The sequence below is a fragment of the Silene latifolia genome, chromosome 10, assembly GCF_048544455.1.
Source record: "Silene latifolia isolate original U9 population chromosome 10, ASM4854445v1, whole genome shotgun sequence".
In the NCBI taxonomy this organism is placed as follows: domain Eukaryota; kingdom Viridiplantae; phylum Streptophyta; class Magnoliopsida; order Caryophyllales; family Caryophyllaceae; genus Silene; species Silene latifolia.
In genome coordinates, this window is record NC_133535.1 from 33,952,014 (window position 1) to 33,964,471 (window position 12,458).

The window sequence follows — 12,458 nt, forward strand, 5'->3', positions numbered from 1 at the left end:
CAGGATGAGAACAAATGCTTGACGAAGGTTATTTGGGCTGATAAGGAAGGGATAAACAACTACAAGTTATATGGAGACACGATCTCGTTTGACCCTACTTATGGGACAAACAAATATTTCATGGTGTTTACTCTCTTCACCGGAGTAGACCACAACAAGAAGACGGTAACTTTTGCAGCTGGGTTACTTGACTTCGAGAGTCAGGATTCATTTGAATGGATTTTTAAAAAATTCCTCGAAGCAATGGGGCAGCAGCAACCTCAGTGTGTAATTACAGACCAGTGCCCTGGAATTAAAAAGGCATGCCCAAATGTCTTCAAGCATTCTGTGCACAAGTACTGCATGTGGCATATCATGCAGAAAATGCCTGAGAAGGTAGGAAGGGCAATCTGCAATGACACGGAATTTATGACCGACATAAATGCCGTTGTTTGGGATGTCGACCTCGAACCAGAGGAATTTGAACAGAACTGGAAAACTGTTATTGAAGCCCATGGTATGCAAAGCAACGGGTGGTTGAAGTATGTATTTGCAATAAGACAAAAGTGGATACCGGCTTACTTTCGGGATCTGCCTCTAGGTTGTCTGCTCCGGACAACCCAGAGATCCGAAAGTTCAAACAGCTATTTCAAGCGGTTTGAAAGCCACTTTGGAACCCTTGTCGAGTTCTGGATGAGGTACAATTCCACAATAGAACAGCAAAGGCATTCACAAAGGAGGTTGGACACTGCCAACGAGCATAGTATGCTCGAGAAAGTAGGGCCGATGAAGGTAGAGATGCATGCTTCACTTGTCTACACACATCCTATCTTTGCAGACTTTCAGAACGAAGTCAAACATGCCATATGCAGCATGGGAGTCAGGAATTTGACAACAGTAGGGACAGTGGAGTACCATGACGTTCGTGATGGACTGAAGCACAGAGACTTCCGAGTGGAATTTAACACCAAAACTAACGAGAGCAAATGTGTATGTAAGCTGTTTGAGAGGCATGACATTGTTTGTCGGCATATACTATGGGTGTGGAATGGTAGGCAGGTACACAGGATACCTGAGCCTTATGTCCTTGCTCGATGGACAAAGAAATCCTACAGGCCAATTGTCCGAGATGAAAATGGAAAGGTGATAGAAGACATTGACGAAGCTGGCATCAAGAAAGCTGAGATGTCAAAGGTTTGGTCTGAAATTTATGCAACTCTCGAGGTGATGGACAGTTATGCTACGGTTAAACAGATGAAGCAGCTGCAGAAAACCCTGACACAGTTCAGGGAGAACATCACAGGACCAATTGAACCGAAAACTAAAAACCAGGAAATCGAGGCTCTTCTTGGCATCACAGCTTCAAATGATATTGACCTTCGACCGCCAAACAAGGCCAAGAATAAGGGCAGTGGCAAAAGATTGAGGTCGTCGAAAGAAAAGGCCAAGAGCAAGCCACAAAAGAGGAAGCGAAGATGCGGTAACTGCAAGAAGTGGGTGAACCACAACAGTAGAACTTGTAATCTTCCATTTGCTGAAAGTCCCTCTTCTGATGACGATGATGAAGAAGAATCAGAAACTGAAGAGGTATGAATCTGAACTATTACTCTCCTATTATTCTAATGTTATCCTCTTATTCTACTGTTATTCCCCTATTATTCCGTTGTTACTCTGTTATTCTCCTGCTGTTGTGTTATTCTACTGCTATTCTGCTATTAATGTGTTGTTATTTTTGAATAGAAAATGGATAGTGTTTGTAAAGCTTAATTAAACTAGTGGAATAACACCAGAATAAGTGTAGACTAATAGTACAATAACAGCAGATTAGCTGCTTATTATGCGGAATAATACTTTAATAAATGAGAATAATGGTAGAATAACATGGAATAAAAGCGATCTAAACCACTTTGCTTTTACACTTGACTAAATTTACACTTGAATAAAAATGAATAGTTTTAACAAAATAATGCTTTGGACTAACGGTGGAATAACAAATGAATAAACTAGTCCTTTTGTGGAATAATACTGCAATAACAGCACAATAAACTACTTGTTATGCGGAATAATAGTGCAATAACAGCAGAATAACGGTGCAATAAGAATAGAATCACAGTTGAGAAAAAATAGCCATTGACAATTGAATAGAAAATGGATATTCTTCGTAGAAATGGATAGTGTCTGCAATAACAGCAGAGTAGCTGCTAAATTTGCTCTAATTGTTATTCTACTACTATTAATGTTATTCTACTGCTATTCTGCTATTAATGTGTTGTTATTTTTGCTCTAATTGTTACGTTACCTCAATTACAAATACTAAGCAAACATTGCAGGAATATGAATCAGATGCATGAACTGAGAAAGACAAAAGAGACGCAAAAGACAGCGACTACGATGAAGACCTCGCCTAAATGTCAAAGACTTTTACTATTTGTCCTTGTTTGAATTACATTTTATCCTAAAATGTTACTTCTAGATAATACTAGTTACTTTAATTTTTTTATCCTAAAATGTTACTTCTAGATAATACTAGTGAGACCTACATTATATGAGAATTAATACTAGTTACTTTAATTTTTTTTGTTAATATTATCTGACTGTTTTTCCACAAACCACCCACAAAATAAAACTGCATTTACACACTACAATAATAGTTGAATAATAACAGATTAGTAATATTTATAAAAAGCAGTTCCACTTTTCAGTTTTTATTAAAAAAAAATACCTAACCTAATCTAATATAATTACAGGAAAACTGTTTGTATTCCCCAAGCCCCTATAAATACTGCTATTGCGTGTAAAAAAAAAACATACACACACACACACTGAATAAGTACAGAAAAACTGTTTGTATTCCAGAAAAAACTCCGCATCTCCTCTGCAAAAGGTAATTTCTTATCTTTTTTTTTTGGTAGACAAGTAATTTCTTATCTTTCTATACTTTATTACAGAAAAACTGTTTCTATTCCCCAAGCCCCTATAAATACTGCTATTTCGAGTAAAAAAACAAACACACACACTGAAAAAGTCCATTCCAAAAAAAACTTTATCTCCTCTGCAAAAGGGTAATTTCTTATCTTTCTATTCTCTATTTTTCTTTGATGTTTATTTTTCTTATCTGTCTACACTATACTCGATGCTGCAGAAAAGGTAATTCTCTTTCTTCTGCTTTGGTTTGCTTTTAATTTGGTTGAAATATTTTAAACATCTTTTTATAATGCAAAAAGTTTCATACTTCCAATGCTGCAGAATGAGTGACGTAACTGACGATAACCGAAGGTCCCCAACAAGGGAGGAAATCAATGAAGCGAAACGGAAGATAGAGTCCCTTTCGATAGAGTTGATCGAGACAAGGACAAATGTAGAGGCAGCAGAAAACCGTGAAGAGGCCTTAATAAGAGAGGTCGACAATGTTAGGATACAGTTGAAGGTTGCTGAACTTCAAAATGAACGTATGCGTAGACAGTTGAAGGAAAAGAAAAATAGGAACTACACAGAAGCCGGCATGGACAATCAATTCATTGCTGGTGTGAATGCATTGAAGAAGTATTACGCTGAAGTCTATCCTTCAATCTTTGCCGATTGGACACCAGTTCTGAAAGCCATGGAACTTATGGAAGGATACAAAAATCCTTTTCAGGAAATTGGATAGTGATTGTATAGTGATTAACAGCCATTAACAGTTGAATAGAAAATGCATATTCTTCGTAGAAATTGGATAGTGATTGTAAAGCTTAATTAAACTAGTCGAATAACAGCAGAATAAGTGTAGACTAATAGTACAATAACAGCAGAGTAGCTGCTTATTATGTGGAATAATACTGCAATAATAGCAGAATTTTGGTAGAATAACAGTGGAATAAAAGCAGTCTAAACCACTGCTTTTACACTTGACTAAATTTACACTTGAATAAAAATGGATAGTGTTTGTAGAAAACAAAGGTAATAGGAAAGCTTAATTAGACTAGAATAACAGTAAAAAACTGTAGACTAATTATGCAATAACAGCAGAACAACTGCTCATTATGCTGAATAATACTGCAATAACAGCAGAATAACAGTGGGATTAGAGTAAAAATGGATGGTGTTTGAAAAAAGTACAAGTAATATGAAAACTCAATTAAATTAGATAAACACTTGAATAACACTAGAATAATAGGGGAATAACAACACAATAAACTAGTTATTATATAGAATAACAGTGCAATAACAACACACTAATTGTTTAACAAACAGTTTACACTAACTTAGTCTGACTTTCCTGGATACACAACACTCAAAGGTACAACATTCACTACGACGCCTTATTCTTCACTAGCAGCAGATGATTGGGGTTTCAATTATTTCAACTTGTTCCTAGCTGACGCCAAACCCAACGTCTTCGGCCTTTGATTCTCACAAGCCGTCACTTTATCAAGAACTACTTGCCTATATATATTAATATCCGCCAAGATCAGGGAAGCCGACATTTCAACACAGAAGCTTTGATGAGCAATCTTGCTGTGAAGATTGGACTCAAACACGCTTCCACCATATTCTGCCATCGTGTACAGCAAGAAACACCCCGACTCGCAATTCAGCAGTTCCTTCTTTTTCCATTTAAAAGGAACATCAACGATTTCGAAATTGCGGCAATCTTGAGACTTCATAACATTATGACCCTCCATAAAAACATACATATAGTTTGCCACAATCTCGGCCAATCTTCTGTAATCGGCTAATTTGTTGGCATCGTGAGTCATGTTGTCCAAAATATCAATCGATTCATTCATAAAATTGATGCAGAAACAAGAGTAGTGATCATTGTACAGAATCGACAGAAACACAAGGTCCGAGTTCAGACGACATCTTCCATTGCAGGAATCGAAAAACACATTCCATAATTTCAACAGCTTCTTACCCGGACCGTCAAGAGGGCTTGAGGAATCAAAGTTCTCTAAGAGTGAATAAAGAGCATCCTCCTAAACAGAAAGCATAAACAACCAAAAATAGCGCACAAGTGTTAACTTTATATTACTACTTGTGAGTAAATATGTAGGTAATAACGCAAAATAGCAAAGGAAAAAACAAAATACCATATGACGAAGTCCGAAAAACATTGAGCTTGGTTCTGAACGTTCCTCAAACTCCAACGAATTCAAAAGAATCGACCAAACATCGACTACTCTTGTTGACATCATAGCAGCTGCATCTACAATGGAAACAATATCCCCCCTGTCCAAAAACACGCCGACGTTGTCGTTGTACAACCCTAACATCTCACTGCATTCACAAAAAATAACATATGATAAGAACAGTGGGATTACAGTGGTATAACAGCAGAATAACAGTTCAATAACAAAACAATAACAATAGAATAATAGTGGAATAACAAATGGAATAATAGTGGTATAACAAAGAGAATAACAAAAGGGAATTAACGGTGGGATTACAAAGGACTAACAAATGGAATAATAGTGGTATAACGAGAATAACGATTCGATAACAGAATGAGAATAACAAAGGGACCTAACAGTGGAATTACTGATACTAGTTTGATAAAATAACAGCATAATAAGAGCAGAGTAACAGCAGAATAACAGTCGGAAACAGAAAGACTAACTGAACAGGAACACCACAATCAAAGAAATGAAAATCGACACATACTCTTCTTTCAAGTGAGCGTCTTCACGAAGAACAAAGTCCACCACTTGCTTCTGCACCTTCAGCATCTTAAAGAACTGTTTTTTGTTCTTCTGAAACAAATCCGACACCGCAACAAAACTACTGTCCTCTGGCCCGCAATCCATAGAGCAACCCAGCCCATCGTCTGCCTTACCCCTTTTACGGCTACCCAAAGCCGACTTTGGACTCACGGTGCTATCCACACCCATGCTTCCCACTTGACGGCTGGCAGTAGGGGTGTTTATAGAGAATTCAGTGCTATCAATGACAGTAAGAGAAGCGACGGGCTCGACAACAGGCTGCGTCGTCTTAACCTTCTTACCAACAGTTTTCACCCTGCCAGAACCACGACGTTTCTTAGCGCTTTGAGAACCCCTCGCTTCCGCATCCTCAATACGCCGTCTCTTCAAGTACACTCAGGGTTTCCTTTCTCGTCTTGTTCAACTCCTCCAAAGTTTTCAACACATCTTCCCTGGACTCGTTCATATCAGACAGCACCAACAAGGCAGCGATCTCAGCGCGGTAAAGGGCTCTTGAATCAGAATTACCCAAGTTACAATCAAAAATAGTTCCACGGTAAAAGAGCATGTGCAACATCGTATATACACCGCAGTCCAAATTTTCAATCACAGCGGTTTGCCAGGTAAAATGGACGTTGACAATTTTATAATCTTTAACCTCCCCGCCTCGGGCAACTCCTTTTTTGACCAGGAAATCAGACATCAAGCTCACCTTCAAATAAGCAAGGAAAAAGAAAACATAATTACTAACAATACTTAAACAAACTAGGCTAAACACCAAAAGAAAATTAGGCACAATAAATGACTTACAGCAGTTTGATAATACACCAAACGTACACACGGCTGTTGATCATCAGCAAACATCGCCTCTTGAAATACATTATCAAGATTTTCAACCCACTTCGCATTGAAGTTGATGCACAAACAGCTGAAGTGCTCATACAAAAGAATTGGGATGAAAATCTGGGAAAATATTTGGCCAAAAAAATTGTTACTAATTATGTGGTTTTTAAAAAAAAGCAGAAACACAGTAGAGTAATAGTAGAGTAACAGTAGAATAATAGTAGAATACACACAACTATAGAAAATATACCATATCAGAATTAAGATCACACTCTCTCTTGTTGTTATTTACAAACACAGTAAATGACAATATGACTTCCGCACATAAATCACTCCTGGAAGCCTTCTCATGTTTCGACGGCATACAAATTCGCCCCAATGGACTCTAAACAAAAAGTGGAGAAAAGAGTTGAAACGTGATGCAAAATGAAAAAATAAAGTAAAAGACACGATAAGATAGAATAACTAAGCGTTGCACCCATCCCAAAGAAAATTCGACTTGGACTTCCTCTTATACAAGTATCATTAAGAAAGAGGGACCACCAGTCCACAACACCAAGCATTATCATTGACTTTGGAACCATGGATTCCATATCCTCTCGATTCAGGTAACTGTGAACACCCTAAGTGACAAGATTCTCCCTTCAAAACCGAATAAACAGGAAACATAAGAGTCACATGAATATATTTTTGAAGAACAAAAAGCAGTATATTATATTAAACAAAAAGCGGAAAATTTTTACAAAAAAACGAGCTCTTACCCTTGCGAAATGTTATGATCATTCAAGAAGCAGTGGTCTGCAACCTCTTTCCGCTTGGATAGCATTGGGTTGAAAACATGTCCCATCGTTATCATTTATTTTGACAGGACAACTAGCTGAGGATCCACAGTACCACAATCATAGGTGCATCCGAAATTCTGAGGCACAACAGACATACAACGAGGCTCCTCATGTGCGGCAGAGTGCGAAAATAACTTGTACCGATATTAGGAGCATTCAACCCAGCAACGCCATTGTCCTCTAGGACAGCCTCACCAACAACAGTACCAGCCTCCAACATAACCTTGGAATCCTGTTTATCAGATTTATCTATCTCAGACGCAGCCCCAAGCAACAAGTCTGCATGACAAGACATCACCACATCCGCTACTTCCTCTTCTGCAGTCACAAATGCTTCACTGCCAATTTGAGTGGAATGTTGAGTGTCATTAGGCAATGAAATGTCAGCACCGGTATCCATCACCTCCGTCTCAGGCAAACAAGCATCAGTCTTTGGAATTTGAGTTGCTTGAACCTCTACCGGTGTACACTCAACAGTATTAGGCACGTCCTCTGGCGGATTATCAACAAGATAGTCTTCAACATGAATATTAACGTCCTCCACATCATTGTTAACATCCTCCACATCAATGGTAATGTCCCCCACATCAACTACTTTCTCACCAACATCATCTGGCTCTCCATAACGAAACTGAATGTCAGCACAGATATCCGTCGTAATAGAATCTAAACCGAGCGGTGACAATTGTGGAGTCCCCAACTTTGCACTTTGTTGAATGACGGGACTATGTTCAACACCCTTCTTTTCAGCTATAGTCGGCTGCAAATCCGAAAGCCCGACACACTCCTCATAAAATTGAGAAAACAGATTAAATGATGGGGGTTCAATGATGACATTTTCATGTCTAGCTCTTTTGGAAGCTGGTTCTTCAGGAACAGTTGATCGCGATTTATTTGCCGCTTGCATAGCCAATACATGCTTTACCCGTTCGTCCAGCTCACGGATAACTTGATCCATGAAGAAAGATGGGGTGGCAACCAAATTCTCTGACCCTTCACAACCAACTTTTTCTGACTGTTCAGTCGTACTTTCTTTAGCAGCTCGTCGGGTTACTTGGCTGGGAAACTTAGCAGCAGGTGCTTGACGCATAGCCTGTTGGTTCTTTTTCATCATCTTCGACTTTATAAGTTCCGCCCGTTCCAAGTATCGGCGGCATAAAATCTGATAGTCCCTCTCATTAAGCAGTATAAGTTGATGAACATCCTGTCAAGATAAAATCCCAAAATTTTACTTAAAACTGAATTCCAAAACATAATAAAAGTATAATAATAGTAGAATAACAGAGGAATAATAGTACACTAACAGTTAGAATAGATAACGTGGATTAATAGTAGAATAACAAAGAGCATAACAAAGGAGTAATAAAATAACAAAGGAATAACAAAGACACTAACAATGAGAATAAGTAACGATGGAGTAATAGTAGAATAACGATAGAATAAAAACAAAGGAATAACAATTGGAATGAAAAATAGAATAACGAAAGGAATGACAAAGCAGAAAAACGAGGAATAACAAAGAGAATAATCGTAAAATAATAGCAAAGGACAACTAATACTTAAAGACAATAACAGAATAACATTTTAGAATGATTCGTTTAAAAACAATCAAACAGGTAGGTGCTTACGTCGACCGCTGCGGACTGTACTTGCTCATCCGTAAGAATATCATCAGGTAAATCCAGCACAAAACATCGACATTGACTACGTTGATCAGAGCCAACGATGTTTGGACGAGACAATGGGAAAGCAACGTCGGAACGCTTCCCAGTGCCCAGAGCACCAAAGAAATGCCTCACGCCGCAACCTCTCACCGAAAGACTTAAAATCCCAATGTTTAATGAGCGGTAGCTCATTATTCACCCGATCACCGCTAAAGAAATAACGGTGAAAATAGGTGATAGCCAACAAAGACTAGACAACAACGAATATTTTTCCTCCCGTTAAGGGTTTCACGCACAGAAGTCACCAAGTCTGAGAAGACAAACTGACACCAATTAACTTCCTTGATCCTAGAAACATCTTCCACAGCGCTTAGAAGTCTAAGATCAACCACATAACCCGACACAGAGCAACAACGAAACACGACATAGCAAAAAGAACAAAAGTCTTCTTAAACTCATCATCCGCAACCAAAGACTCTAGCAGGGTCTCCTGAACTTTGTTAAGTGGTATCCCACTTTTGTTATTGGCGATACCATACTTCTCACGCCAAGCACACTTCAAAGCTTCTCCGTCAGCGTCTGCAGAACCAGGAAACCCAGTAATAACCAAATCCAATTTTGGTCCAGAATTTGGTAAACCAAACACATCGTGCACATCATCTGCAGTCAACTCGTACTTCTCCGGTTCAGATATTTCAAAAAACTTCCCACTTCTAAAAGCATATATAATCTCCCGGAACATGGCATGGGGAGGGAAGAAAGCTTCAACTCAAGTAAACCCCCGAATCCCATTTCCCTATGACCTCCTTCCGCTCCTCGGTGAGGGCTTCAATAACTCGAGAAGAAAAGCGGTAGCGGCGAAATAACAAATGGATCGGCACTGTGCACACAAAGGGGAAAAAATATGCAATGCATTAAAACATTTAAGATAACAAAAGCAAAGCAGCAGAATAATAGCAAAATAACAAGAGAGCAGCAAAAAAAAGCATAAAAAGTAACATATTAATAGCAAAATAACAGCAAAATAAAAGTAGAATAACAGTAGTGCATACACTGAGTTATTTTCTGCGGCATCTCCAGCCTGAGGTTGGTTGCTATTTATCACAATTCCCTTCTCATGCTTAACTTTGCCAGCCAACTTACTACTAGTCTTTGGTGGACTAGACGACAACTTCGCAACTTGGGTCTCAGCCTTTCGTTTGTTTTTTTTTAGTGGATGGTTCGATTGTACATATTTCTTGACTACGAGTACTCCTTCTCTGAGAAGCAGTGCTCTTTGATGGAGATGTGACAGGGGATTTGGATGGAGACGAACCCGGAGAATTTGATGATGACGGTTGAGTAGACTTTGATGAAGTCGGATTTGATTTTTAACTTCATTTTCAAATTTGTACTATCCGAAAATAAAAATAAGGATCACTTTCAATGATAAATAGGTATTCGGCTGGACTTTTTAATAATGACGGCGAGAATGAGAGTACCGTAATGTGAGAGAATAACAAACACTAACAATTAGTCAAACTAATAACAGAACCGTTATAATACAGCAGTAAAAACACAAAAAGAACAACGCGGAAGTGTAAACAAAAATACAAAGAGAATCAAAAGAAAGCCTCTTTGAATAAAGAGTCAAAGACAGTTTCAAAATTACATACGACCTACATAAGCCTTCATAAAACAAAATAACGTACTAAATTACAACCAGAGGCAGTTTCAAATTACATAATACCCAAAATACATTCTTTCCGAGAAAGAACCAAAATGTACTTCCGAAAATACATGACATAATGTAGAAAGTCAGTCAACGTCAACAACATCGACTAACTTATAATATAATTCGTAAGCAAGATCATAAGCAGCAGGATAGTCCCTGAGTGTTTCAAAGTACTCATGAATTAGCCTGATCCGTTCGATACAGGTGCATCAAGGATCATGTCATGATCGTGTATATACCGGCAAGCATGCAACACACGCTTTGTCTTTGGCTCACTTGCAAGCATGTAGCACTTGCATCGTTTGGAAACTACTTTCGAGCCCCTTGACAAAATCTTAAAACCTTGACTGTGACTTGTTGTTAGAACTTTCATATATTCGGCGTGAACACCGGGCGCACTTTTATAAAATAGGAACATTTGTGACCATTTCTTACAAACAAGAGACATATTGCTCTTGTCCAAAGTAGTCTCTACATGATCGGATACTCTTTCCATTAGGTCTTGGCTATTTAAAATTGCCGACATTGATTGATTACGACGACGAATTTGTACATTAACTTAAAAGCACTTATCACTCTTATCGTCCAATAACCAACCCAATTTTTTTGTCTTTTCAGAAGTGAACTCTCTAGCAAATAACAATTTATCTTCATTCACTATATTTATTGCCCATCCCTCACAAACTAAGTCCATTAGTGATGCTGAAACCTACAAACAAACAAAGCCAAACAAACAAAACCACAAGAATAACAAAGAGAATAACACAAAAAGAATAACGAAAAATAGAAACAGAAAAACACTAAAATGACAGGAAGAGTAACGCCGCAATGACACCATAGGACCAAGATAACAAATGGAATAACGTATCTTGAAAAGTGAAGACAACACGAACAAACACAAAAACCCTAGAAAAGCACATTAAACAATTAAAACATGACAAATAACTTGACAACAAATTAAGCGATAGAATAACAGCAGAATAACACAAAAAGTAAAGTGTGTAGAGATCAATAGTAAAGTACTCAACACAACTCGTCACCTAGAACATGCAAATCACTTCAAAACAATAGAAAACTGCAGAAACGACTAGAACATGCAAATCACTTCAGGAAAAATCAGAAATTCAAAAATACAGCATCATATTACAATGAAGAAACTGCATAAACGCAATAACGACATTAAAGTACTCGATTAAGTAAACCTAGCGATAATTAAACTGAAAAAACGAATAAAAAAGCATACAAAAGCATGAAATAAAACAAAATAACAGAATAAAAGAGGAAAACGTCATGAAATTACCTTCAATCGGAAGAAAGATGATCAACGGCGAAGAGAAAACAGGAGAAAACACGAAGGTGACGAACGGTTGAAGAAGAATAACACAAGAATAATAGAAGAGAGAGAAACGCTTGTAGTTAAGAATGAGGATATAAACAGTTTTACAGTAATAGGGAGTATTAATTAGAGAGGGAAACAGTTAGATAGTCAATGACGGAAAGAAGAGAGAGAGAGAGAAAGAAAAAAAAAAGAGAAAATAAACTAAAAAACAATGCTTTTATATGACAACTAAGATTAATCTTGGCCACTCATCTCTAATTTAATCTAATGGCTGAGATTCCCCCAACTCACAACTCACCATAAGAACCAAAATCACCAAATACAATCTCTCTCTCTCTCTCTCTCTCTCTATATATATATATATATATATATATATATATATATATATATATATAT

General features: G+C 37.7%; 1 protein-coding gene across 1 annotated transcript; it reads left to right on the forward strand.

Moving 5' to 3' along the window:
• Positions 1 to 243: 243 nt before the first annotated feature.
• LOC141607407 (protein FAR1-RELATED SEQUENCE 1-like) lies at positions 244 to 3,628 on the forward strand. Its single transcript, XM_074426758.1, has 4 exons — positions 244 to 1,038; positions 1,123 to 1,476; positions 3,122 to 3,126; positions 3,226 to 3,628. The coding sequence occupies exons 1-4, from the start codon at positions 244 to 246 to the stop codon at positions 3,626 to 3,628; spliced, it is 1,557 nt and encodes a 518-aa protein (XP_074282859.1).
• The last annotated feature ends 8,830 nt before the right edge of the window (positions 3,629 to 12,458 follow it).

Coding starts and splice junctions, on each gene's coding strand:
- LOC141607407 (XM_074426758.1), top strand. CDS start 244: ATGGGGCAGCAGCAACCTCAGTGTGTAATTACAGACCAGTGCCCTGGA. Junction 1,039..1,122: donor GGGTGTGGAATGGTAGGCAG/GTACACAGGATA, acceptor GAAAATGGAAAG/GTGATAGAAGACATTGACGA.